Source organism: Notothenia rossii (genome assembly GCF_949606895.1).
Source record: "Notothenia rossii genome assembly, chromosome: 3".
Lineage (NCBI taxonomy): Eukaryota > Metazoa > Chordata > Actinopteri > Perciformes > Nototheniidae > Notothenia > Notothenia rossii.
Genome location: NC_136901.1, coordinates 5,043,941 through 5,071,558, shown reverse-complemented (window position 1 = coordinate 5,071,558; position 27,618 = coordinate 5,043,941). Strand labels below are relative to the sequence as shown.

The 27,618-nt window shown below is 41.6% G+C and overlaps 2 protein-coding genes across 4 annotated transcripts; one reads left to right on the top strand and one right to left on the bottom strand.

Moving 5' to 3' along the window:
• Positions 1 to 989: 989 nt before the first annotated feature.
• LOC307033982 (ATP-dependent RNA helicase DDX3X-like) lies at positions 990 to 21,493 on the top strand. 3 transcript variants are annotated; one of them, XM_079672624.1, is made up of 20 exons: positions 990 to 1,330; positions 2,710 to 2,761; positions 3,483 to 3,542; positions 3,854 to 4,063; positions 4,432 to 4,546; positions 4,635 to 4,796; positions 5,195 to 5,294; positions 5,395 to 5,530; positions 6,262 to 6,359; positions 6,785 to 6,883; positions 6,971 to 7,131; positions 8,380 to 8,524; positions 9,845 to 9,989; positions 10,405 to 10,455; positions 11,515 to 11,696; positions 12,252 to 12,369; positions 12,467 to 12,620; positions 12,735 to 12,859; positions 14,499 to 14,565; positions 14,792 to 21,493. In XM_079672624.1, exons 1-20 carry the CDS (start codon positions 1,286 to 1,288, stop codon positions 14,808 to 14,810), a joined length of 2,244 nt encoding a protein of 747 aa, XP_079528750.1. In that variant the 5' UTR covers positions 990 to 1,285; the 3' UTR covers positions 14,811 to 21,493. The 3 variants fall into 3 exon arrangements, with proteins under 3 accessions (XP_079528750.1, XP_079528751.1, XP_079528752.1); XM_079672625.1 differs by having other exon boundaries at positions 991 to 1,330; positions 4,444 to 4,546; positions 14,499 to 21,493; XM_079672626.1 differs by lacking the exon at positions 10,405 to 10,455 and having other exon boundaries at positions 991 to 1,330; positions 14,499 to 21,493.
• Positions 20,704 to 27,598, bottom strand: tgds (TDP-glucose 4,6-dehydratase). Its single transcript, XM_079672652.1, has 12 exons — positions 27,398 to 27,598; positions 26,799 to 26,865; positions 25,861 to 25,929; positions 25,689 to 25,779; positions 25,459 to 25,607; positions 25,269 to 25,367; positions 25,042 to 25,101; positions 24,802 to 24,845; positions 24,522 to 24,687; positions 24,387 to 24,442; positions 24,014 to 24,111; positions 20,704 to 22,892 (listed from the first exon to the last, which is right to left on the bottom strand). Exons 1-12 carry the CDS (start codon positions 27,460 to 27,462, stop codon positions 22,810 to 22,812), a joined length of 1,047 nt encoding a protein of 348 aa, XP_079528778.1. The 5' UTR covers positions 27,463 to 27,598; the 3' UTR covers positions 20,704 to 22,809.
• Between the last annotated feature and the right edge of the window lie 20 nt (positions 27,599 to 27,618).

Here is a 27,618-nt window from a genome sequence, read left to right as displayed (position 1 = left end):
TTTAAAAAAGCCAATTGTGGTCCAATATGCAACTCATTTCTGACCTTTAGGCAAAAAGGAACCATTAGTGGCTCTTTCAAAGCTTAAGTAGAAATTTGAGTCCCATCTTCTTTGAACTGGCCCTCCCAATTTGTCTACTAAATTAATGGAATATAAAACACAAAACTGAGGCCAAAGTAAAACTGTGGAAACAGTTATTATTCATTTCCACCACAAGTGGGAAGCCTTTCTCCAAACCCACAACCACGGGACGTCCAGACATGAACGGGGAGTTTCCTTTCATAAACTGCACTTTGCTAAGCTGTAAATATATAAGGATCTATATAAGGATCAGGATTTAGGAATAAGTTTGAAAGATTCCCCACAAGACACATTCAATTGATACATTTGCTCAAATAAGGCTGAACATAAGCCTGCTTTCCAGCCAAGATTGATAATGACCTTTTAGCTTTATAAAAATGTGTGTTCAGCATGGGAAGTCTTATAAACTAATACATTTAACTGGATGACATCTGATCGTCATCCATGCTGGTAATCTGCACTTTACTGTAGTGAAGGTATCGCGACAAACTGTGGTTAAAGTCTCGCGTGTTTTGGATTAACAACATCTCATGCGTCAATCAAGTTAAGGGGTGTGTGCGCCAACGGAAGTAAGATAAGACGACAGATACATTTTTTAAATGTTACATAAGAGACCTGTTACATTCAATCAATCAATCGATATGTGAAATGTGCAGCAAATGGTTACCTTTAAAAACAACACAACTAGCACTTATAGTTCCTATTTAATCAGAATCGTTTTTAAAACCAAGTAAGTTTACACATACGAGGAATTTGCTTTGGTGTCAATGGTGCGAACACGAAGCATATATTTTGATTTAATATAGCGACATAATATATCATAGAGATGAAGTTGTGTTGCACATATTATGTAACATAGTGACTTCAGTTTACCGACTTTAATTTTGACACAACCGGATGTGTATTGTCGTCTTTTTTCAGGCCAACTTAACTAGTGCATGACGGCCTCATCTTCGGCTAAAGAGCAAACCGACATCAGCTGAGTTTGCATGAAGTGCCATCCTTGTAGCTAAAAAAATAGGAATTTATCATCACGTAAAATTCAAGATTAGCATTTTACAACGGTATAGCTTGTAAAACCACTGAAACAACTGACGCAATCTGCCCAGAAACGCGTTAGAGGAGAAATAACATTGCATCAAAAACCCGGCTAACAAAGAGGATCTCTTTCAACGACAACATTTTTCCTCCGTATTCAATAGTTATGAGTCATGTGGCCGTCGAAAATGTCCACGGTCTAGAGCAGCAGGTAAAATGAATCTGTTTGTATTGTGTCTTGCAGTGTTTGTGGCGGAAAAGTTGTTTGTAATCGTGTGGATATGTGCTAGCTTACCGGCTAGCCTAAAAGAAAAGCTAAGAGATGCTATCATGCTACCTAGCGTTGGGTGCGCTTCATTTCGACACCCACATGACCAGGAGTGACGGCGGGGCGGTGATGGAGCAGTACTTAGATTTATTTGAACCCGAATAGTCTGTTACATTATATTCATGTGGGCTACAGTAAAAAGACATTCGACATGATACAAGAAAGCTTATTTTAGTAGCTTTAAATGACATGTCTTAAGAGCCAAATTACTGTTTACGCCCGAATGGTTAATTCGGCTCTCCACGGTGAACATATGAAACACCCCCTTCAACTATTCTGTTCACTGCGTTTCTCTTGCAGCTAGATACAGTAATAAAATGGAGGTTGCAGGGATGGTGGCTCTGACACACCAACAATGCGGGGTTTTACAGTACAGCCCTCTAGCTTTCAGTGCATAAGCATTATTGCATAGTTAGTCTTCACTGCGTCCCGCTTTAAAAAAAGAAAAAAAAGAAGCTCTTTCCTTCTGCGTCACCATCAACGTAGTCTAGTTGTGTCTGACTGGACAGACAGTTGGATGGCAACAGTAAAGTACTATTTGTTCTCACTTGATATTATGCAAAGGTCTAATTGGCAACATGTCTATGAAAGCGTTGCATGTACAACAAAACAAAGTCATTTTTTTTCTCTTAGGATGCAAAAAAACCGGCTCTGGTAATGTTTTTTATGGAGAAATCAAACCTTGTTATTAGCTTAAAGCACTAAATATTGCAGCAGTGTCGAGGAGCATTGCATACCCAGGACGGAAATTCACTATATTTATTACTTTTATTGTTTATTTCTGCACCAGAGTAAGGTAGAAACTAATTTGCATATTGTGTCCCTGCACAGGTAATCACAAAACTAGCATAATAACAAATACATGATATATAGAAACACATGTCCACCAGTGTGAGATAATAAAGTGGTTCAGTATGAAAGGTACAATACATACATGGTAATCATTGGATGTGACCCTTTTGTTCTGAGCTGAATGCAGTTTGTTGACATCGCCCTAATGGAATTTCTGCATGTCGAGTTTGAAATATCTTTATATATTTAATCAAATTACGGCGTCAGAATCTTTTTTTTTAATCTGGACATCTCAAAAACTGTTTCCAATGCTTTTTTTGCATTGCTAGTTCTGATGAATAATCCAAAAATACATGGTTGGCTTTTATTTCCAAGCAGGTGTAGGCGTCACCTGGTGCAAGAAGAAACAAAATGCTAGATTTGTTCTGCTGAAATGACTATGTTTGTGGTTTTTCTGTGTGTTTCCCCAGTTGGCTGTCCTAGACTTGAGTGGGGCAGACGGACAAGGTGGAGGCCCTAACCGTAAGCAGTTGTTTGAACTCCTTTTCCCTTCAAATAAATGTGCATAGGCACCCAAAACTAATACACTATGGCAACTAAACTGAAACAAGGAAGAGCTCCAAAGAGAAACCATCAGGAAAGCAACCAAGGGGAACACTTTCTTTTTCCATTTACAGAAGTACAACATATATCGTATTTCCTTGGTTTCTAGATTCAGAGGTGCACCACAGATCAATGCACGTTGGGTGTGCTTCAAAAGGTTTTTAACAATCCTTTAGGAACAATGAAGCTTCCAAAAATGGTGTGCAGCAAGTTCAGTCAAAGCTGTCCTGTGGAGTTTTCTTGTAAACAAATATTGAGTTTGGTTTACATTTACTCACCAAAAGAGTCATTGAGCTTATATCCTTCCTCGTGAAAGATTTGCAAAGCCCATTCTTTTTTTTAAACATTGTTGACATCAATGTTAGGTAGCTAGGCAGTCGCTTTCTTCTGTGCCTTTGCTCTTGCATCGCCACGTTTTCCCCCACTAACACATCAAGGAGCCGCTGATAGAGAAAGTGTTCTTTCGCTACGCCTGCATGCTTGTGTCAAAGTATGCAAACAAAACGAGGCGCCGCTTGGAAAAATGTTGCTCCATAATGCTACCAGGGGTCAGAAACTCCACAGGGTACCTTTTCATCAAGTGCATTTTAAAAAGAAAACACTAATGGTAAACACAACTGAAACACTTTCTTCCGTCCAGCAGGAAATGCCTTCGCTGCCCAGCGACCGGGGGGATACACCATCGCACCGCCAGCAACATGTGAGTCTAAATCTGCTGAAATCTGCATTTTGTATATACTCACTTATATACCAATATACTATACATACAAACATAGTGTATATATATAATCAAATTGTGTACAATACATATAGTGTCCTCTGAAACTAGGATCCCTTTTAATCTCATTATATTATGAGATATATATTAAATAGACAATTATTTTATATATATTGATTGTTGTGCTTTTATGCATGTCTTAATGTGTGCATATGTATAAATGTGTCTGTTGATTGTGTATATATAGGATATACATATTTTTATATTCAGGATTGTGGGAAAACATTTTGCAGATGGCTGGGATGCGGGTCGCAACAACTTTGTGAACGGCTACCATGACAACCGCATGGCAGGCGCCAACACGTTTCAACACCGAGGTCCGCCTCGCATGGAGCGGGGCCGCGGTGGCATCGGAGGGGGTTACCGTGGCAACAGGGGCGGAGCCTTCAACCCCATCATCCCCGCGGTGCAACCAATGGCGTTCGCCGGCTACGAAAACAAAGGTGGGCTTCGGTTTTTACTGCAAGTTATTCATATTTATATATTGTTAGATTTATCCTTGTATCCTGCCTCCTTTTTAAATCAGATCAGAATAGCTGTATTATTCCCACAGAGGGGATTGTAAAACATTTTTTTTAAAGTATGTTATTATACAGATTTAAGAAAGAGACTGCTTCACTGCACTACTTTTTAATATTTAATTATATGTTTCATTGTTGGAGGAGCTAAAGCCAGAAGAATTGCATTGCTCTTTCTCCATTGTAGCTTATGTGCATATGACAATACAACCAGTTTGAATGTTGATCTACTATATTTGTTGCAGCATGTTATTGGGCATACACATATAGATGTATATCTTTTTTATATTTAGTCTTTCTGCCAGATGCAGGTGGCTGGAACACGCCCAAGGAAACTTACGGCAATTTTGGCAACAACCGAGGGAAGTCTGCCTTCTTCAATCACACAGGAAACGCCAACAGAGGAAGGCGAGTAGAGATGAGACGCGGGGACAATAACGTGAAAAGTCTTAACTCTTTGGTGAACATGGTAGCGTAACTCTTGTTGTTTCTTCAGGTTTGATCACGGTGGATTCAGTGGTGGTGGAGGAGGAGGTGGTGGAGGCGGAGGTGGTGGTGGAGGAGGTGGAGGAGGAGGAGGAAACAACCGCTGGGTGGAGGAGCCCAGAGAGGATGGAGACTGGGCCAAACCAACGGCACGAAATGAACGCCTGGAAAGGTGAGTCTGCAGCTCTACTCTCAGTAAAGGACATATCAGGGGGGGGCATTGGATTTAACAAGCTAGTCGTACACATGTTACACCAGTATGAGAGTGTAAACTTAAGCCATGTCTACTATTACTCTGAATGTCAAAGGAGAATAACCAAAACTCAAAGTGCTGACACCATTTGTTATTAATTGAATTCTTCGGTTTTAGCTTTCCTGCCTTTTTCTGTGATGCGTGTTTTGACATTTCGAAACGTCACCATGAGTTTTTAAAATGTTGTTGGGATGATTTTTTTTTATATAAACACCAGTTTAAAAGCACCAAGATGTATTGTTGTTTCAAACACACGGGCCATTGTTGTAAATCTTTGTTTAATTGCATGTCTTTGCTCCTGTTCTGTTCCCCTGCAGTGAGTTGTTCTCCGGCGGTAACACTGGGATCAACTTTGAAAAATACGATGACATTCCTGTTGAGGCCACGGGACAGAACTGCCCTCACCACATCGAGAGTGTACGCTGCTAACCACGGATATAACAACATTGCATCTAATATAATCTGCATGAACACTTTCCACGGCTCTCTGTTTTATGAATGTGTGCTTGCTGTGTAGTTCCAGGATGTGGACATGGGGGAGATCGTCATGGCGAACATCGCTCTCTGTCGCTACACCAGACCCACACCTGTCCAGAAATATGCCATTCCTATTGTCAAGTCGAAGCGGGACTGCATGGCCTGCGCTCAGACAGGTAGGACACACACACACACACACACACACACACACACACACACACACACACACACACACACACACACACACACACACACACACACGGTGTTTCTCAATCTCGAGTACGCTGGCTTGGTAGCACATGTCTTCTGAACGTCTTGCTTCAGAAGCGAGGCAAGAATACTTCCTAGCATTCGGAAAACGAAGAATGGATCAGGCGAGCAGGTGTGCGTCATATGAGAGGCCCCACCTTACATTTTCCGCCACAGATTTGGAGAAATTGGTCCGTGCGCAAAGCATTGTGGGGATTTTAAGACCGGAGTCTACACATGTGCAGCCTCGAAATTTCTCCAAACGAAGTACGCACGGCTCGGTAGAATTCCAAGTGTGCTGGACATTGGAACAGTACTTCGACGGCACTCGATGACGTAGCATGCTTGAAATAGTGGCTCTGGAGCAGCTTTACTCGAGATTGAGAAACACCCACAGACTCACTCACTCACTCACACACTAATGCATATAGACAAGCCAAGTGTATTTATACAGCACATTTCAACACAAGGCAATTCAAAGTGCTTTACAAAAATGAAAGACATTAAGAAATAAATTATGAAATGAATTTTAAAAGCAAAGATACATGAATTAAAGTTACAGCAGCGTGAGATACACACTTCTGAAATGTTTAGGTCTGACTCTCAATCATTGCTAACTTTTTATGATACTCTGAGATGTTTGACTTTGTGTCTGTAGGTTCTGGAAAAACTGCAGCTTTCCTGCTGCCGATTCTCAGCCAGATCTTCAGCGAAGGACCAGGAGAAGCTCTGAACGCAGCTAAAGCATCTGGACAGGTGGGGAAGAAATAACCGTGCTTTATTTAGTAAAACGCATAAATCTATTTGCTCGAGAACGTTTCTATTGTTTTATTGGAATTATACATCTTTAGAGTGGATACCTTGTACTTGTAGTGTATGAACTTGACAAATAACAACACTACATATAGTTTAAATAGGGGATAAACTTGACAACTAATTGGCAAATGGTATTTAATAGCAGACAATGCAGTATGTAGCTTCAACTCAAGACAGTCAAACTTCTATTAGGGACCATTTTCTAACAAATAGTAGAGAGTGAGTGAAGTAATGCGCTTTGTAAATTCAAATAAACAGTCTTTACTATTTATTTTGAGCTCATATTCAGGTAAACATGGTTCTAAACTGTGCTAAAAATAACAAAACATCCACTGTTCCTGAATGGTTGTGTCATTGTATTACAGGACAATGGAAAGTATGGCCGTCGTAAGCACTTCCCCATGTCACTGATTTTGGCTCCGACCAGAGAACTGGCTCTGCAGATATACGACGAAGCCAGGAAGGTAATACAAACACACGAGCATGAAATCACAAAGAACTGAGATATATTTGTCTTTGTGCTTTTTTAACATTTTCGTTTCTATCTATAGTTCTCCTACCGCTCGAGAGTGCGTCCCTGTGTTGTGTACGGAGGCGCGGACATTGGTCAGCAGATCAGAGATCTGGAGCGAGGCTGTCACATGCTGGTCGCTACGCCTGGTCGACTGGTGGATATGATGGAGAGAGGCAAGATCGGACTGGACTACTGCAAGTAAGACGAACGTTTTATGATATAACTGGCCGTCTGGGTTCAGATGAAAGCTCCCCTTCCTATACTGTTTGTCATTACTTTGTTATAGGTCTCAGATATACAGCATATAAAACGTGTGTGTGTCACTCCCCACGCCCCTCTGAGAGATATTTGGTTAAAAAGAACACAATGGTGCTCTAGGAGGAGATTCAGTTGATAAGAGGGGGGGGGGGTTACCTTGGTTGCTGATTGGCTAATGGTTACACAAGACAAAACATCGTTATGACATCATAAAGTGGCCAAAATCTGATCAGCTCATTTTCAGACAGGTTTTTATAGAAATGGATCAGGACAAAAAGAGAGAGAATCTTTCAGTCTCTTTCCACAGAGGGGACACATGTTGATGTAGGAGAGACATGAAGAAGAGGGGACACATGTTGATGTAGAAGAGACATGAAGAAGAGGGGACACATGTTGATGTAGAAGAGACATGAAGAAGAGGGGACACATGTTGATGTAGAAGAGACATGAAGAAGAGGGGACACATGTTGATGTAGAGGAGACATGGAGAAGAGGGGACACATGTTGATGTAGAAGAGACATGGAGAAGAGGGGACACATGTTGATGTAGAAGAGACATGAAGAAGAGGGGACACATGTTGATGTAGAAGAGACATGAAGAAGAGGGGACACATGTTGATGTTGAAGAGACATGGAGAAGAGGGGACACATTTTGATGTAGAAGAGACATGAAGAAGAGGGGACACATGTTGATGTAGAAGAGACATGGAGAAGAGGGGACACATGTTGATGTAGAAGAGACATGAAGAAGAGGGGACACATGTTGATGTAGAAGAGACATGAAGAAGAGGGGACACATGTTGATGTAGAAGAGACATGGAGAAGAGGGGACACATGTTGATGTAGAAGAGACATGAAGAAGAGGGGACACATGTTGATGTAGGAGAGACATGAAGAAGAGGGGACACATGTTGATGTAGAAGAGACATGAAGAAGAGGGGACACATGTTGATGTAGAAGAGACATGAAGAAGAGGGGACACATGTTGATGTAGAAGAGACATGAAGAAGAGGGGACACATGTTGATGTAGAAGAGACATGAAGAAGAGGGGACACATGTCTATGTAGAAGAGACATGGAGAAGAGGGGACACATGTTGATGTAGAAGAGACATGGAGAAGTGGATTTTGCTAATAGGTGACCTTTAAGCTTTATTCTAAATGTGACGCCTCCTCTGTGTCCCTTCAGCTACCTGGTCCTGGACGAGGCAGATCGTATGTTGGACATGGGATTCGAGCCCCAGATCAGACGCATCGTTGAGCAGGACACCATGCCGCACAAAGGCATCCGACAAACCATGATGTTCAGCGCCACCTTCCCTAAAGAGATCCAGGTACAGTTACGATACGATAACACTTTATTGGTTAGATCATCAGCACCACAGCAGCTCCATGTGTAACATCAACATCGACACAGATCAAGACACAGTGCATGAAAACAACATCACAATCACTGAGAGGAAGGAAAGCTGCTCAAAGAGCCTTCAGCGTGCATCTGATCTGCAGCTCTGTGTTCACTGAGAGGACTGACTGGAGCACGAAGGATGCTTCAAAGGATGCTTCAAAGGATGCTTCAGTCTGACTTTAGTGATCTCCATTAGATGGTAGCACTTCATATTCTCTGCTCAGAGCATGCTTTGGGTCCCAGATGTTGTTGGACAGCCTTATTAGGTTGTTATGATGAGCTGAGTCGTATAGTCTGTGACAGGGTTGACCAACAGTTGCAGTATTTCCATAGAATGAAGGATTGCATGTTTTTCCTCCTTCCAGATGTCCTTTAGTGTACCGTAATTTTCGGACTATAAGCCGCGCCTTTTTTCCCATTTTTCGACCCTGCGGTTTATATAACGGTGCGGCTAATCTATGGATTTGTACAGCTAACGGCCACTAGGGGACCTCCTAAATCTATGGATTTGACAGGTTACAGTCCACCACCTTTAACTCTATGGGCTCTATGGCCGGTCCGCGCCCCCCACCTTTAGGCGGCGGGCTCCAGCAGGAAAAGCTGGAGGCCGGAAAAGAGTGAGACAGGTAGCGCGCAAAAGTAAAAGTGGAACCGAGAGTGGTACGAGAGACAGAACGAGAGCAAGACAGACAGACATTACGAGAGCGAGACAGTTTGTCCCCGTACCACTGGTTGAACACCACTGCTGTAGATCACTGCCGGTACGTGCGCTGGGAGTTTGAAAGTTGAAAAGTGTGTGTGTCTGAAACGCTATGTGATCCAGTACAGTTTACACAGCACATGCTCTGTAGCTACTATTGCACTAAATGCTAACACTTGAATACGTTATGCAAATATGCAACTTGTTTGTTGAAATGTTAATAAATGGGAGCTTCCTCAAACAGCCATCTCTTTCCCGACAATCCCCCTCTGTGCACGAACCCTTACATATGGTAATGAAACATTAAAACACCTGCGGCTTATAGTCCAGTGCGGCTTATATATGTACACATCATTCAATTTAGCTGCTGCGGCTTATATTCAGGTGCGCCTTATAGTCCGGAAATTACGGTAACTTGTTTTAGCATTGAAAGAAAGTGTTTAAAGGACCACTCATAGTCGTTAAATCCCACTGAAAGCTGGGGTTATCGGTCGAAATGTCCCGGTAAACGGCAGCACATTGATCGGTCACTCTGTGCTCCACTAACAGATCCTGGCCAGGGACTTCCTGGAGGAGTACATCTTCCTGGCGGTGGGCCGAGTGGGCTCCACCTCGGAGAACATCACCCAGAAAGTAGTGTGGGTGGAGGAGAGCGACAAGAGGTCTTTCCTCCTGGATCTGCTCAGCGCTACAGGTGAGACAGTCCAACACTAACATCAGATGTGTCCTAACACTACCAGACATTTACTTCTGCCAACACACACACACACACACACACACACACACACACACACACACACACACACACACACACACACACACACACAGTGCGGTTTTATTTCCCCAATCCTTTTCACCATTATCATATTGTCCTGTCATCCCAGTCTATTTGTGCATTAAGAGTCGACAATTCTATATCATTGTGTTAGCTTAAGGAAGGCAAAAGCTCATTAAGAGTTTGAGGTAAAATAGGACCTTTTCTTTTGGTGGTGAACCCGATGTATTGATCGGAGCGAACCTTGGGTACATGAGGAACATACAGGGTTGGTTTTCTACTGCTGATTGAGTGCAGTTGACATGTTGGTGGTTTGGTGTGGTTTTATCCAAAGTCATCCCCAGCGAGGTACAGGACAATACTGGAGACAACATAGAGAAACCTGGTAAGATCCTCAATGGGGACACAATCGTATCTGTCATTTCACATTTTTAAATAAGTTTGCTTGCCCCCTTTTCGATGTTCCTCTCTGTGGACGGAGAATCCTTTTTGTTTATTCATATTATTTTCGGTTCTGTGTACCATTTCATGAATCCGGTTTGCTAAATCAAACATGCCTGAGTTATTTGTGACATCTTTACGTGCAGTATGTCGCTGTGGTGTCTCCATGTCAGACCCAAAGCCATGATGGAGAGAGTCTGGTTATGTTTACCAGCTAGAGAGACCTTCCAAACTGAGGCCAATACACACCTTATCATCAGATAGTGACGTGCAATAATTTCCACTCACCGTAACCAAACTCTCTCCAGCCGTGGCTCCAGTCACAGTGCTGCTGACACTGTGCTTTATTGTTTCTTGTAATTATTGTTTCCCCACACTGCACTCCCTGCTGCCTGTTGCACTGTTCGGTCCATAGAACAAAGTGTACTGTGATGTGATTCATTCAAGTGCATGTTAGAAGCAGCGTTACCTGAAGATCGCCCAGGTTAATGTGACAGAGGTCTGATTTGATTATACACCAAGTGATTTACAACTCTCTCCGTAGTCTCTATGCTGCAACTTCTTTTATAGCTAAAGCAGTTTTTTTGTAGGAAATGAATGAGTAGGTTAATGAAGGTGGTTGATTTCACAATTTGCCAGCTGTAGATATCCAGGTGTTCGTAGGTTTTCTGGCAAAATAACAATATAAAGCTCCTGGTGTCAAAAACGTTAGATTGCGTCACATTAAATGGTGTAAAAATATTAAAGATGGCATCAATGTTTTGGGTCACATTTTGATTGGTTGTGGTTCATCCATGTGACCAAAACCCATTAGTCTGTATTTTATTACACTAAGGATCGCGGGTTCGACTAATGTGTTTTTATCTAAGGTTCAAAACAAGATGCCACGCCAACAAAACACCATTGTTGAGTTTTGTTTTGTTACTTTTCTCCATCTTCCACATCCACCACGACCATCCTCTCACTTCTAATGTTTAACCTCAGGTGTGTTTTCTCTCCTCAGGTAAGGACTCGTTGACCCTGGTGTTCGTGGAGACCAAGAAAGGGGCCGACGCTCTGGAGGACTTCCTGTATCGGGAGGGGTACGCCTGCACCAGTATCCATGGCGACCGTTCCCAGAGGGACCGAGAGGAGGCGCTGAGTCAGTTCAGATCTGGAAAATGCCCCATCCTGGTGGCCACAGCGGTCAGTACAAACACATGCAGCTCACATGCAAACGTGCAATAGATTAGTTTTTTTGTTTACGCTACTATTTCAATAATTAGACCATTCATACATCCGGAAAAAAAACACAATTAGTAGAAGCGGGAGGGCAGAAAGCATAGCTCATACAAAGGTAGCCCTCACACAGATAAACAGAATTCTATATATACATACACATACTTATGTACAAACATACATACATACATACATACATGCATGCATACATACATACATACATAGTCCATGTTCAGGTAACAAGACAGTTTAATTTCTCATCCTATCTTTATGTAACCAATGATAATCAAGATAGTTCATACAGTATATTACGCAAAGTGCAGCAAATAATATGAACTAACACGACATCCTTTCATCCACACTACTGCTGTACAACCCTGTAAAGTTTTCTACGCACACATGAGTAGTTTCATTTCTTAAAGACGTCCTTGCCATCAGTGAGAAATTCCATCATGGTGAAAACTCAAGCATCGCTGCATGTGAACGTGTGTGTGACCTCGTTTCTCCTTTGTACACCCTCAGGTGGCAGCTCGTGGTCTGGACATCTCCAATGTGAAACATGTGATTAACTTTGATCTGCCCAGCGACATCGAGGAGTACGTTCACCGTATCGGACGTACAGGACGAGTGGGAAACCTCGGTAAGACTCCATCATAAATACCGACGCTTTTTTAAGTTACAACCCACAAAAGCTTTTACTCACTGCTGCTGTAACTCACCTCTTGATTCTCCTGTAGGATTGGCCACATCGTTCTTCAATGATAAAAATGGGAACATCACCAAGGACCTGCTGGACATCCTGGTGGAGGCGAAACAGGAAGTGCCCTCATGGCTGGAGAGCCTGGCGTATGAACATCAGCATAAGACCAACACCAGAGGACGCTCTAAGAGGTGAACACTGTCCCCTCTTTGTTGGGGAATGTGTCCCAATAGAAAAGTGTTCAAAAGGTCAAAGATGGTTCTCTTTGAATGAGATGTTAACGGTGTGTCTGATTTTGCCTACAGGTTCTCCGGTGGTTTTGGAGCTCGTGATTACCGTCAGACGGCAGCCGGAGGCACCGCCGGAGGGTTTGGAGGACGTGGAGGACGCAACCAGGCCGGACACGGAGGAAACCGCGGGTTCGGAGGAGGTGAGGATACAGCCAGGGTGTTATAATCAGAGATGGCTAAAGTACACACATCCTTTACTCAAGTAGAAGTACAGATACTCGTGATAAAAAATACTCTGGTGAAAGTAGAAGTACTGACTAAACTTCTTTACTCAAGTAAAAGTAAAGAACTTTGAAAAGTACTTCAGTAAAAAGTACCCATAACTAGCAGCTGTTTTAAAGAGTACCTGACCTCCCTTTATATTAATAGAACAATAATGTCATTGTTAGCTAATGAATGTTTCCATGGTGACCAACGGCAACATGACAACGTTTCCATTGGTCCCTCTTCTTTAGAGAAGACCAGGAAATGATGGATACACGGATCGTGTTCAAATCAATAGGCACGCAATGACTCTAAATAATAATGACCACGCCACCAAACACACATTCAGACTAAAGGAACCAGCCTGTTTGGAAAATGAGAGAAGTAGAAAGTACAGGTATTTGTGTTCAACATGTAAGAAGTAGAAAGTTCAGGTATTTGAGTTTAACATGTAAGAAGTAGAAAGTACAGGTATTTGTGTTCAACATGTGAGAAGTAGAAAGTACAGGTATTTGGGTTCAAAATGTAAGAAGTAGAAAGTACAGGTATTTGTGTTCAACATGTGAGAAGTAGAAAGTACAGGTATTTGGGTTCAAAATGTAAGAAGTAGAAAGTACAGGTATTTGAGTTCAAAATGTAAGAAGTAGAAAGTACAGGTATTTGAGTTCAAAATGTGAGAAGTAGAAAGTACAGGTATTTGAGTTCAACATGTAAGAAGTAGAAAGTACAGGTATTTGGGTTCAACATGTAAGAAGTAGAAAGTACAGGTATTTGTGTTCAACATGTAAGAAGTAGAAAGTACAGGTATTTGAGTTCAAAATGTAAGAAGTAGAAAGTACAGGTATTTGTGTTCAACATGTAAGAAGTAGAAAGTACAGGTATTTGAGTTCAAAATGTAAGAAGTAGAAAGTACAGGTATTTGAGTTCAAAATGTAAGAAGTAGAAAGTACAGGTATTTGTGTTCAACATGTAAGAAGTAGAAAGTACAGGTATTTGAGTTCAAAATGTAAGAAGTAGAAAGTACAGGTATTTGTGTTCAAAATGTGAGAAGTAGAAAGTACAGGTATTTGAGTTCAACATGTAAGAAGTAGAAAGTTCAGGTATTTGAGTTTAACATGTAAGAAGTAGAAAGTACAGGTATTTGTGTTCAACATGTAAGAAGTAGAAAGTTCAGGTATTTGAGTTTAACATGTTAGAAGTAGAAAGTACAGGTATTTGTGTTCATCATGTAAGAAGTAGAAAGTACAGGTATTTGTGTTCAACATGTAAGAAGTAGAAAGTTCAGGTATTTGAGTTTAACATGTTAGAAGTAGAAAGTACAGGTATTTGAGTTCAACATGTAAGAAGTAGAAAGTACAGGTATTTGTGTTCAACATGTAAGAAGTAGAAAGTACAGGTATTTGAGTTCAACATGTAAGAAGTGGTCAGAAAAATAAGTAGTGGAGTAAAGTACCGATACCAGATACTTAAGTACCGTAACGAAGTATTTGTACTCCACTACTTCCCACCTCTGGTTATAATGAACAACAACAGCTCTCTTGTTAACTCTGAGTTCTCTCCTCTCCTCCCTCTCAGCTGGTTTTGGAAACTTCTACACGAGCGATGGCTACGGAGGAAACTACTCGCACCCTCAAGTGGACTGGTGGGGCAACTAGGTTCCTCCTTAACTCACCCCCTCTTCCTTCCTTTCTCCACTCCACTGTCTGCACCCCATCCGTCTCCTCCCCCTCATTTACCTTAAAGAAAAACCACGTGCATGTTATTAAACTATTTATACTCATTTATATAGCCCTCCTTCCACCCGTATACACTCAGATCTTTTAATTATTTTCCTTTTATCCTCCTTTCCATCTTCCCTTTGTCTTTAGGGTCCCTCGTCTTTGGTAAATCTCACCTCTTACAATAGGCCACAGTATAAAGGGAACTTCAATTTGAGTTGGTTATTCTGCAGCTTAGCAGCACCCTTTTGTTTTTCCGTGAGGACTGTTTGAACAATGTTCCCTTCTCGAAGGAAAAAGAACCAATTGAATTATATGTTGGCGTTCCTTTAACCCCTGGAAGACTCTAGATTCACAGTCCCACAAAGCAGCTGCAGGAAGACAGCTTTTCACTTTTGGCTTCATTGTGTTTTTGTCTGCATCACCCAAAGCCAGCCAGGCATCCTGTGTACCTTCACATGTCATCTTTGTATGTAACGCATGGCCATGTTGTAAATCACCGGCCAAACACTTTTCTAAAACATAGCGCAGAGATGGGCAAGATGTCAAATCTGAGCAAAGTATGTCTGCATATAAATTCCAAAATGGGATCTGTCTCCTTCCTTGACATGATAGATACTTTAAAAGCAGCCACAGAAACACGTTTTTTATTTTCACCTTTTTAAAACATATTGAAGTCTTGATTTCCAGAGATCTGAGAAAGATGTCTAACAGACTGAAGGTACTGCGGCTGGACTCTGAAAAGCCCATTAGCAACGATGCTAACAGTCTCCGGGCTGCTGACGGCGTCTCTTTTGTTTGAAACAAAACATAATGGAGGATCATTTGTTTCTGTACTGTGCCTTTTTAAACAATTGTCTCTTATTTCCGTTGTTTTAATTATTGGCCAACTGTTACTAAAAGAAATGTGTATTTAATGTCATGTATGGGTTTAAACATGTTTTTCTTTATTTATATTTGGAAGGAAACAAACTAGGCTTGAACTAAATCAAACCTTGGCAACAAAAAAAAACTAAAACTGCGATGAGGAAACTCAAAGCAATTCCTTATCTATTTATTGGAGCTCAAATTCACGAGAATGAGCTCCCAAACACATATAACCACTTTATATTGATATACCCTCATCCAGAGTGACTCAAGAAGACATTAGAGAAAGGACTTCTTTGCTTCACCCGCCAGAAAGCAGAGTGGTTTTATGCTTTTGGGAGTCGTACTAACGGAGCGATTTGTCACAGCTCTGGTTTGAGCTTGAGTTTCTCAAAGGCATCTCGTCACTAATTGCTGAGTCACATTAAAGCAGCTGTCATTTTCTTACTATTCACACACGTGTAGATCTTTATAACCGACTCAAAAGTTTTAAAATGTGAGGTCAAACTTCACTTTCTAACCTTCTATTGTAAGATAAACATGGCGTACTCTTTCCGCACCGAGCACGGACATGAATACTGCATTTAATGGAAATGAAACACGGCTGCTGGTGAAAAAACAAAAAGACTCTTAGTGCCTCGTTGCTTTTGAGAATCGTGCTCCGCTTTCCACCACACACATTTAAAACCCTTGTCTGCCAAAAGCTTCTTTCAAGGGGGATACACAACTTTAAAAAAAAAAAGGCTTAGAGTTCAAAATGTTCTCGCTCACTCTATCCTGGAGAGTTACATGAAGAGTCTTCTCTAAAATAAATCATTCCAGTTTCTTTGTTCGGTCTTTAGGATAAAAGGATATATCCGAGCCGTTTCACAGCGGGGACAGACGGGGCTTTCCACGGCAGATACTTTGTACTCAAGTTAGCCCTTTTAGCTTCTTTTAAATAACCACACAAATGTTAGCTTCTGCCTTCGATTTGCTTCCACTTGTGTTCTGATTCAGGAGACGCATCTTTCTGCTTTGCTACTTCACGACAGAACTGAACATCTAATTATTGTTGCGATGCATTCAAGGCCCACGGCTAGCCCTGTTCGTCTCAGCTGTGTTTTAGTCCCTGATTGAACTTCTAAAAGGAACTCCGCCGTAAATGTCGACGACTCAGCGGTTTCCGATCCCCTCCCTTTTGTTAATAAGCAGCAGAATAAGCCAAAAAAAAAAAAGCCCTGTTGCTACCTGGTGGGGAAAACGTTCATCAGGGTCTTAATTTGTTTTGTTTACATGAGCAACTTAAGTGAAGTGAAAATAGATTAAATGTAAATAGTACAACTCTTCTTGAAACAGGAAAGAGAAGAAGAATGTGAATTACAAGTGAAACTCGCTTGTTGTGTAGAAAAATCACGTTTGATCACTCAACGTTTGACCGCAGCGGTCTGGTGAGCTTAGCTCGGTGGGCAATTTGAAACGGCACATTTATTCTTTGGAGATATTTGATTTACGGTGAACACAAAAAACAACTAATTGGAAATTGAAAAACAAGCTAACTCGCACCAGGCAGAATCTCTCAAATTGCCCACTGGCTTTGACGAATGACAAAGCTGGACCAGGACAAAAAAACATATGCAAGTGTTGTTGTTTTTTGGTCAAGGAGGTAAAAAAAATGCCAAGCAAATAGAAACGATTCTACAGCAGGCTTTAGTTACGTTAGAACTCTTGATTTGTTTCTTGTCGGCTATTATTTTAAGACCAATTTTTAATCGTAGGTCGTGTTCAGGTCAAGCTATTTCCCCGGAGTGCAGGCAGTGAGGAGCTTAGGGAAACTAGTTGGCTTTAACATCGTTTTGTGAAGAGTTTAAGGCTGAGTAATGCTGGAGGATTCATGCAGACAGCAGGTCACATATACAAACTAGATTATTGTTTCTCGATGTATAGACGCCAGGTTCTCGTGTCAGACTTTGAGTTTGGTGATTTCTCACTGAACCAGTTTTGTATTCTAGTGTTTCAAATGAGGGGCCAGTTTAATGGGATGCTACGTTGAAGGAAAGTTGTCATAGGACGCAATGTTAGAAACAAAAATGAAACTCCACCATGTCCAACAGAAAGGAACCAAATACAGAAATGAGTTTGCATTATGGTTTAAACTTCATGAGGTCAATTGTCTTTGCAGCAAAGAGCGTTGTGTTGTCGCTATTGTTCAAATTGAGTCCCAGTAGAAACAGCGGTTGAATTGTTGATCGAACGGTGTTTGACGCGTCCCACCCGTTATCCAATCGGAGCGTTTGTCTGCGGGCATGATGTGGGTACCACAGTTTGATTTGCCTGCAGCAATGGTTGATAGCCGCCATCTTAGAGAGAGCCGTGAATTTAATATATAACCAGCATGAAGATGAGATATCAGAAACGGGACAATAAGTTGACATTGCAAATGACAATCAATATGAAGCATTTGCTAAGTTTAAAACTCACTTTTTTACACGTTAATTCTTTAAGTTGCACTTTTTTTTATATTCTTAAGGACACCTTTACATGTAAATGTTTTCTTAACCAGCTTTTTTGATGATAGTTGTTTCAAAACTATCAAATCTTAACATCCAACTCGTGTCCTCAGTGGTCAGGATGCCAAACTGAAGCCTATTACCTTACAGTTTAATAAACACAATAGGATTTTGGTACAAAATCCACCTTTACATATTAACTGAATAACAGTTTTAATGCTTGACTGAATTGTTCCCCACTTCCTGTGTGAGAGTCCGATGTGTTACTTGAATCCATGGCTGTTGCCAACCAGAAACTTAGTATGCAGCTAGTGCAGCCTATTGTGTTTGAGTAATAACGTTAAGGATGCTAAACGCTGTTCCTGCTGCCGAGTTCAAAGGCAAACCTTTTTAAAGAAGGACGTACAGTGAGGAATCTGTTGGGTGTGTAGACATTGCTGTGCCTTCTAGCAGCCACTAGGGGGCAGATAGAGTAAATGAAGGAGCGACCGAGCTTTTCACAGCGACACTGATGCTAGGAATACAATGTAAGATATGAGCTAATGTTGTGAGTTGCACAGCAGGGAGCGTGGAAGGTAACACTTCAGTTTACCTCACTTTTCATCGTGTTTGTAAAGCAGTCAAGTCGTGTTGTTCGGATTACGCAAATATATATGCAATGTATTTAGGTCTTTTTCTAGCACGGATAGATGATATCTGTTGGCTGTATTTACCATTAAACTGTGCTGGAGTTACTACCACTGTGCCCCCAAAACCCCCCCCGTCCCACCTCGTTAGAACGCCCCTGAACTTCTGCAGTGAGTGCAATGCAGATCGTTTGCTTGCTTTCACCTCGCTGTCACTGAGATTCTCTGATTGAGCCGCTTTCTGTGTGTGTGCGATCATGTTAGGATTAGAGCAGAAGCTGGCCGTAGGAAGGTCTGACATGTGCGCGGTGCCTTGAAGTGGCTAAAAACTGAAAAGTGTTAGCTTAGGGCTGGGTATTTTTTCAATGTCAGATGAAGAATCCATACTATTTATTTTATACTAAGAAAGCAGAAACGGATGCAGTACGGGAAAGTCGGCGCACTCATTCGCCCTCTAGTGGACATTGTTAAGCATAGCAGTTCAAAATAATAAAACACGTTTCCTTCAGATCATTTAATTATCCAATAGTTTGATACCCTTCAAAACGAATGCCATTACCAACAAAATCATGTGTGCTTTGTCTTATTCGCATTAACTAGCCTCCGAAACAAAGATGGCAACCAAGTAAAAGCTTCTTACATCATCATTGTGAGCCGGTTAGCATGCTGGTGTTAGCATTTAGCTGTTACTCTATATAGCATATCTGTTGTTGCCACTCAGTAGTGTTTGAGGTGGCATCCTGTGAATAAATCCATCCCCTGTACAGTAAAAAAGCCCAAATGTAACATTTGCTTTGACCACCAGCTTTATTAATCAAAAAGTGATTTCCTCTGAGAGAAAAAGTCGTCATTTAGAACAAGTCAGCACTTTAGTTTTTGAATATTTTAAAAACCTTTTTTGATGCCTTAAATTTACCCGGCGATACCCAGCCCTAAAGGAGCGGATAGTGGAGTTTGTTACACTGTATACAGCGTTATACTGACCTTTTTCCAGCAGGAGTACTTTCTATTGTCGCTGAACAATTAATGGTGCTACGCTCCCATTGCTGCGGCCTGAAGGCCCCTCTGTTGTAGGAACCCCATCGAGTTATAGAAAATACTTCAGTTACTCAGATTAGTGTTGAAGTCTTCTGTCGTCCCTCCAAAACCTCAGAGAGGTGCGAGGGGCGAGTGAGTGTAGCGCAGACAGGTGTCAAAAAGAGAGGTTGCTCCACAGTTACGTGTGTGTGTGTGAGTGAGAGGTGTGTGTGTGTGTTTGTGTATGTGTGTGTGTGTGTTTGTGTATGTGTATGTGTGTGTGAGTGAGAGGTGTGTGTGTGTGTGTGAGTGTGTGTGTGTGTGTGTGAGTGTGTGTGTGTGTGTGATTTACAGAAAGGTTCTTCCAGATATGAAACTGTTTTTTTTTTTGGGGACCAGGTGGAGTTGTAGTTAACAGCAACCGTAGGAATCAGCTGTTTGCACACAGAGTTCTCGAGTCTACTTTCGCTGCTAGTTTGTGTAATTTATCAAGCATTTCTGAGAAATATTTATTTTTATAAGCCTAATACAAAAGTTGATATTTTACAAAGTGACTTGACCAAAAGACAGTAAACAAAAACACTGGCACTTGAATGTTGAATGTCATTGGTATGAGTGAAAATTTCTATTTTTCTGGGGTAGTGTGAGCTTTTTAAATGTTAAAGATGCAACGTGTAGGAGTTTCTCTTTTAAATATGTCAGCGCAAAAACTGTCACTGGTGCCAAATCCCAAAACACCATGAGCGTGCGCATCTTTTCGTCTTCAACCAAACTCCTTTATTTTAAAACAGGTGTGCTGAAATGAGGTGGCAGTACTTCCTCATATTCCTCAGTAACTTTTGAAAGTCGTACCCAGCTTGTAGCCACAACCCTTTTCTGTTAATTGCACCGATACGTGAAGATGTGCACGTGGAGCCGCTGACAGTCTCACTACAGTTGATGTGACATATTTAGAGAAACGTCCTGCACGGGTTACCTTTAAAGTCTCATTGGACTCAGTATCAGATCCATAAAAACCTGTTTGTGCGACAGGCTCCATTGCCAATAATGATAACCAAGCATAAACAGCCATTTTTTTTTAATTGGCAAAACAAAATTTGAGACAATACCACCATATATGCCAAGGTTTGGATTAAAATAAATAAAACAATTAACAAAACGTTACGATCAAAGACCATTTTGTAGAAAAAAAAACATGCAGTACAAAAAACAAGTGTCCAGATTCTCTCCAAGTCAGATGTTGATTTTATTTGTGTTTTTTTTTTCGTTCATTTGAGTCTTTACACTTTTCCTTCCCGTAAATACCCTTGTTGTGAGTGTCTGGCAAGTGGTGATCTTTAAAAGTCTTCATAACACAGAATTAACTGTGGTTCTATTGCTATGTTGTCGTGATTTGCATATTTTCAGGCGTCTGTGTGTTGATGCTCATGGAGGGGAGCTTCTGGCCAATCAGAAACGAGTAAAAGATGACGTAATACACGTGACATCATGACTCTTCATCCACATGTTAGATGAGAATAAGACCCTCTGCACCATGCAATGGGCCGCTCTCGTTCCCTTTCAGTTCAATGTAGAGGGTTATTAAAGGAAATCAAAGTGTGTAGTTGTATTTAGGAATGATTGCTGTTTTAGTGGCTGAATTGAAAGGAGATGTCGAGCTCAGTGTTTTTAATATTTCTGACTGGCCAGACCCTCGATGTGGACTCAGCACCCCCGGCCTGCTAGTTAGTATTTGCTTTCTGTATTAGTTTAGCAGTTGTGCACGAAGAGGAGCACTGCACGAAGAGAAAAAAAATAATTGTGCATCTATTCTGATTTTATCACAAATAAAGGTTTGGATTTGCAAATGTAAACTGTGTTTTGACCCGTTTTTTTTTCTTAAAGTGTTGTATTTTAGTTAGAAAAGATCCTTGTTATTACATTTTAAAAAGTGTATCGGCAGTTAAATACATTGTACACAATTATAAAAGTCTTGATGAATGATTTGTAATGAGCTGTTCCCTTCTTATCCACGCTGCTGTGATTACTAAATAAACGTTTATTTAAATGAACTCTTTAAGTTGCTAAAAGATGGTTTTCAGTCATATTTCTTGTACTTGAATGCATTTAAAGGTCACATGTCATGCTTTTCTGGTTAGTACCCGTCCCCTTGTTGTTATGAAGGGTAAAACTCTAACTCAGAGAAGACCTGTCTGTGCTGCCCCAGAACACCTCGTTGGACATTTCTCTTTTTCCATTGTTTGCTTCCTGGGTTCAGTGACGTGTGAACACCCAGATCAACAACAAATGACCGGATTGGCCCAAATGGACCAATCCACGGAGCCCCTCACACACCAGGGTCCCTTAGCTAACTAACAGGGAGTCCCATTGACTTGCATAGAGCTCCCTGGTTGGTAATAGACGAGTTGGGATGGTGGAGAAGTGCTCTCCTCAGACCCATTCTCACAGCGTTATAAACCTTTTTCTGACTCAATATCAAGCCACACTTATTGTTTTTACTTCTGCTGTGAGTGTTTGTGTGTGCTCAGGATGAGTTTCGCTGTGTCGCCGACCCGGAAACCTGTCTCGCAACAACGAGCCTCGCAACGTCCCGACCAATCAGAGCACACTGGGCTCACAGGAGGGGGGGGCAGGAGCTCCAACAAGCCGTTTAGGACAGAGTGAATACACATACTATACAGAGATGCTGGATGAGATACCAATGTGATTTTGGAAAATAGCACAATATAAATCTATTCTAGTAGACCTCAACTGGCTCAACAATGGAAATATGATCAGCAGAAATGGCCATGACACGGGACCTTTAATGTAATACTTGTCCTCCCTGTTTTGAGCCCACCTCCACTACATTATTTGACTACTAAAACTGTACATATTTGGTCAGCCTTAAACAAACCATGTGTCATTGCAAAATGTCTCCATACATTCAGACAAGACGGTTATTAAAGTGCATTCACGTTGCTTTGGTTGTAGAGAGGCGTCCTGTTGTAAGGCACATTTTGGTTCGACAATCATTTAGGAACATTTGAGAAAAATAATGTCTTGTGTACAGCGACACTGACGTGTGCTCATGTCTTCAGTGTTTGTCCAGCCATGTAACATTTGTAGTTTGTAGGAAATACTGCTCCTCGGCTTTCTGCATCCTGTCAGTCAAGAAGCAGGGAAGCACTTATTTGTTAGTGACTTTTTCCAGCTTGCTACTGATTGGTTCTTGGTCCGACCAAAAGTCTGCGTTATCTTGGTACCATTTTACTAAAAGACAGAAAAAACAAATGACACATTTTAATCAGCGGAGCTGTGTGTGTGTGTGTGTGTGTGTGTGTGTGTGTGTGTGTGTGTGTGTGTGTGTGTGTGTGTGTGTGTGTGTGTGTGTGTGTGTGTGTGTGTGTGTGTGTGTTAAAGTGTGTGTGTGTTAAAGTGTGTGTGTGTGTTAAAGTGTGTGTGTGTTAGTCTGTTGGTGTGTGTGTGTTAGTCTATGTTAAAGTGTGTGTGTGTGTGTGTGTGTGTGTGTGTGTGTGTGTGTGTGTTAAAGTGTGTGTGTGTGTGTGTGTTAAAGTGTGTGTGTGTGTGTGTGTGTTAAAGTGTGTGTGTGTGTGTGTGTTAAAGTGTGTGTGTGTGTTAAAGTGTGTGTGTGTTAGTCTGTTGGTGTGTGTGTGTTAGTCTATGTTAAAGTGTGTGTGTGTGTGTGTGAGAGTCTGTGTGTGTGTGTGTGTGTGTGTGTGTGTGTGTGTTAAAGTGTGTGTGTGTGTGTGTGTTAAAGTGTGTGTGTGTGTGTGTGTGTTAAAGTGTGTGTGTGTGTGTGTGTGTGTGTGTGTGTTAAAGTGTGTGTGTGTGTTAAAGTGTGTGTGTGTTAGTCTATGTTAAAGTGTGTGTGTGTGTGTGTGTGTGTGTGTGTGTGTGTGTGTGTGTGTGTGTGTGTGTGTGTGTGTGTGTGTGTGTGTGTGTGTGTGTGTGTGTGTGTGTGTGTGTGTGTGTGTGTGTGTGTGTGTGTTAAAGTGTGTGTGTGTGTGTGTGTGTGTTAAAGTGTGTGTGTGTGTGTTAAAGTGTGTGTGTGTGTGTGTTAAAGTGTGTGTGTGTGTTAAAGTGTGTGTGTGTGTTAGTCTGTTGGTGTGTGTGTGTTAGTCTATGTTAAAGTGTGTGTGTGTGTGTGTGTGAGAGTCTGTGTTAAAGTGTGTGTGTGTGTGTGTGTGTGTGTGTGTGTGTGTGTGTGTGTGTGTGTGTGTGTGTGTGTGTGTGTGTGTGTGTGTGTGTGTGTGTGTGTGTGTGTGTGTGTGTGTGTGTGTGTGTGTGTGTGTGTGTGTGTGTGTGTGTGTGTGTGTGTGTGTGTGTGTGTGTGTGAGAGTCTGTTGGAGTGTGTGTGTGTGTGTCGGTACCAGTCTGTCTGATGCCTTCAGTCCAGGAAACGTCCGCCCTCCAGCCAAGCTGCTGCAGCTTCTCACAGCTGATTGGATATCGCAGGTCGAGACACGGCCTGTAGGAGGAGGTAAAAACTCCCTTAGCTGGTGGATGTAAAGTACTGCACTCTTTTATTATATTATTCTTGTGTTTTATTTATTTGAAGTTAGTTGTTTCTATGAATTTTACCACGTGAAATGTGTTTGAATACCATGAAAAGTGCTTACTATAATTAATAATAAAGTAAGAGAACAAATGAAGACTACGTAGCAGTACCAGAGTATATGAACAGTATTAAAATGTATTTAAGTAGATGTGCCATTATTATTATTATTTAATTAGTTTGCTCACCTGTCAGGCACGAACTCCAGCCAATCGTTCACCTCGGAGTCCGGCACGTTCTTGACCTGAAACACAATAGATGAGATATTTTAACATCTGCTACCTCCTCTTATCTGTTTTTACATCAGCAGTTTCTAAACCCACCATTTTAACGAGCTCCTTAGCCAGTTGCATGATGGGAATCTCACAGCTTGTTCCCACATTGTAGATTTCTCCCACAATGCCTTTCTCCAGGACGAGCCGGAGGGCGTTGATGGCGTCATCGACAAACAGGAAGTGCCGGGATTTAGGGAGGGCTCCTTGGATGGTGCTGCAGGAGAAATGAGGGGTTTAGATTTAAAACTAGATATACATTTATTTTTTATGAATGAATACTGAAGCTGGTTTCTCTGCAAAACTATTTCAAAGTAAAGTTCAAACTTACCATTTCTTGTTCGTTTGAAGGAGGGTGAGGAACTTGGGAATAACCTGAAAGATCAAGAAGAGGTTTTGATTTTTGAAAATACATTTCAAATGAACTACTAGCATGTTTTTTAGCTTTACAGTTTACAGCCTTATAACTAAACCAGGTAAGGCAAGCCGCTGTACTACAGACAACATGTTACCTAACAGTGCTTATATATATATATTGTACACAATGGCTCCAAGCTAAGTACAAAAGTACCTTCTCAGTGTACTGCCGTGGCCCGTAGATGTTGTTACTCCTGGTGATGATGATGGGAAACTAGAAATACAAACACAAAGCAGGATTTCATATTCAAAGAACTGTCAGGAACAAAATATAGATCTGGATGTCTTGTTATTTCTACTATCAGAATTAGCAAATGCAGTGAAACAGATATATTGTATGTAAATAAATCCTTTCCACACATTGTGCTGTTTGTGCCTAACCTTATATTTGTCCCAGTAGGAGCGGACCAGGTACTCAGCGGCTGCTTTGGTGGTAGAATACGGGTTGGAGGGCCTCATTGGACTGCTCTCATCAAAGACCTGCAAAAACAAACACCAAAAATAAATCGAAATCTTAAAATCAATCCAAAAACTCTCCATCTTTCTAGGACCGTAACCCCTGCTCACTGACCTGATCCAGCCCCTCTCCGTACACCTCATCAGTGCTGACGTAGACGAAGCGCTGTGATTGGTGTGGGGCCTGATGGGCGGCTGCCAGTAAAACTCTGGTCCCTTCGATGTTCACACGCTGGAAACTACCCGGGGCTTCGAATGACGTCTCTGACAAGGAAAGAAGAACACAGCGTTAGGCAGTGAGAGGCGGGTTTCAATAGAAATGTGAGGTGGACTGCTGCTGCTCACCAACGTGTGTTTTGGCCGCCAGGTGAAAGATCACATCGATGTTCTCTGTGTTGAAAATGTGATTTACCAGCTGTGAGTTACACACATCTCCCTGTGGAGGAAAGAAGTAGATTTATATATTAAAACACTCTAAAGGTAAAAAGGTCTTCTATGAATGGAACTAAACTCTCACCCTGATGAAAGTGTAGTTTGCTCTGTCCTCCACACTCTCCAGACTCCTGGGGCTGCAGCAGTAATCCAGCTGGAAGAGATCAGAGCATCAGGGACATCAACCCAAGATCTTCCCATCGATGGCTCCATTGTCAACCCCTCCACTCACATCCGTAACCTTGGTATCATCCTCGAGCCCACCCTCACTTTCCTCCCTCACGTCAACCAGGTCACAAAGAACACTTTCTTCCATTTAAAGAACATCGCCCGCATCAGACCCTCCCTCTCATCGACCGCTGCTGAAACCCTGATCCATGCCTTCATAACATCCCGACTGGATAACTGCAACAGCTTGCTTTTTGGATCGCCTGCATTCACACTAAAAAAACTTCAATATGTCCAAAACTCAGCTGCCCGCTTGCTCACCTCCACCCGACGCTCCGACCACATCACCCCTATCCTCCATGACCTCCACTGGCTCCCCATCAAACACCGCATTGACTTTCAAATATTACTTTTCACTTTCAAAGCCCTCAACAATCTTGCCCGCCCCCCCTACATCTGTGACCTCATCGAACGACACACCCCCACCCGTCGCCTCAGGTCTGCTGAAGCTAACCTACTGCAGCCCATCAGGACAAAGCTCCGGACCTGGGGTGACAGGGCCTTCGCAGCAGCCTCCCCCCCACACTCTGGATCTCCCTCCCCAGCCACGTCAGATCCGCCAACACTCTCACATCATTCAAACAATCCCTCAAAACTCACCTTTTCACTCATGCCTTCAACTCCTAATCCACTTGCCCTTATTCCACCTAGCTTAGCATTTTCTACTTTAGTTGTTATTTAGTTTTACTTGCTTGTAAGAGCTTTGAGCACCAGGAAAAGCGCTTTAGAAATGTAATGTATTATTATTATTTAGCTCATGCTAAAATACGTACATAAAAACCAGGAGAGACTTACATTATCCAGGTTTATTATCCTCCAGTCAGGGTGTCTGGTGACCAGTGAGCACACAAGATGTGATCCGCTGGAAGGAGAAGATACAGGAGTTCCATTTTGAGGTTTCATGCAATTGTAGACCTTTATTTGACCGCTAAAGATGATTTAAAAACCCCATACAAATTGCTACAAACGCAATGATATGTTGTAATGTGTTGATGATTCCACTAAGTGTTTTAAAATAAATGTAGTGGAGTAAAAAGTTCAATATTGGCCTCAGAAATCACATGAAATATGAGTACAAAGTGTCAGAGAATGGAAATACTATACTATAATATAGTACTTTTCATCATCTCTGCGTACAGATGCTTACAGATCAACCACATCCAGCTGCATCTGCTTATTGATTAATGCATGAATAAGAGGAATAACAATAGTAATATATATAATTCATATTTTGCGTATTTAGGAGGTGAATTAAACTCGGTGTAGCCTACTGTAATGCTCCTCTAACATTAGTGTTAGAATCGTCTACAAACAGTAATTATTCAGATACAAACTGTAATTGAATTGAGCTTGGACATCATTCATATATTTCTGCATTTATGGTATAAACTCACATGAATCCAGAGCCTCCAGTCACCAGAACAGTGCTGTTAAAGTCCATATTCGAGTCATAGCACATTAAGGTCTCCTACAGACATAATAACGACCTTTTGATTCTAATATGTACAGTTTTATTACAGACAAGCTAACAGGAAGTGATGCTATTCCATAAGCTTCACTACAGTACATACATTGTGTGCGTTGCGACAGTTGCCGTGCGTTTTACGGCAGTGTT

Excerpts from the sequence above, each read along its gene's own strand:
- tgds (XM_079672652.1), bottom strand. The coding sequence starts at position 27,462 with ATGTGCTATGACTCGAATATGGACTTTAACAGCACTGTTCTGGTGACT. Across the intron at positions 25,930-26,798 it reads GGATAATAAACCTGGATAAT|CTGGATTACTGCTGCAGCCC; the intron begins GTAAGTCTCTCC and ends GATCTCTTCCAG. Across the intron at positions 24,443-24,521 it reads CTAAGGAGCTCGTTAAAATG|GTCAAGAACGTGCCGGACTC; the intron begins GTGGGTTTAGAA and ends ATTGTGTTTCAG.
- LOC307033982 (XM_079672624.1), top strand. The coding sequence starts at position 1,286 with ATGAGTCATGTGGCCGTCGAAAATGTCCACGGTCTAGAGCAGCAG. Across the intron at positions 4,064-4,431 it reads CGCCGGCTACGAAAACAAAG|TCTTTCTGCCAGATGCAGGT; the intron begins GTGGGCTTCGGT and ends TTTTATATTTAG. Across the intron at positions 12,370-12,466 it reads AGGACGAGTGGGAAACCTCG|GATTGGCCACATCGTTCTTC; the intron begins GTAAGACTCCAT and ends ATTCTCCTGTAG.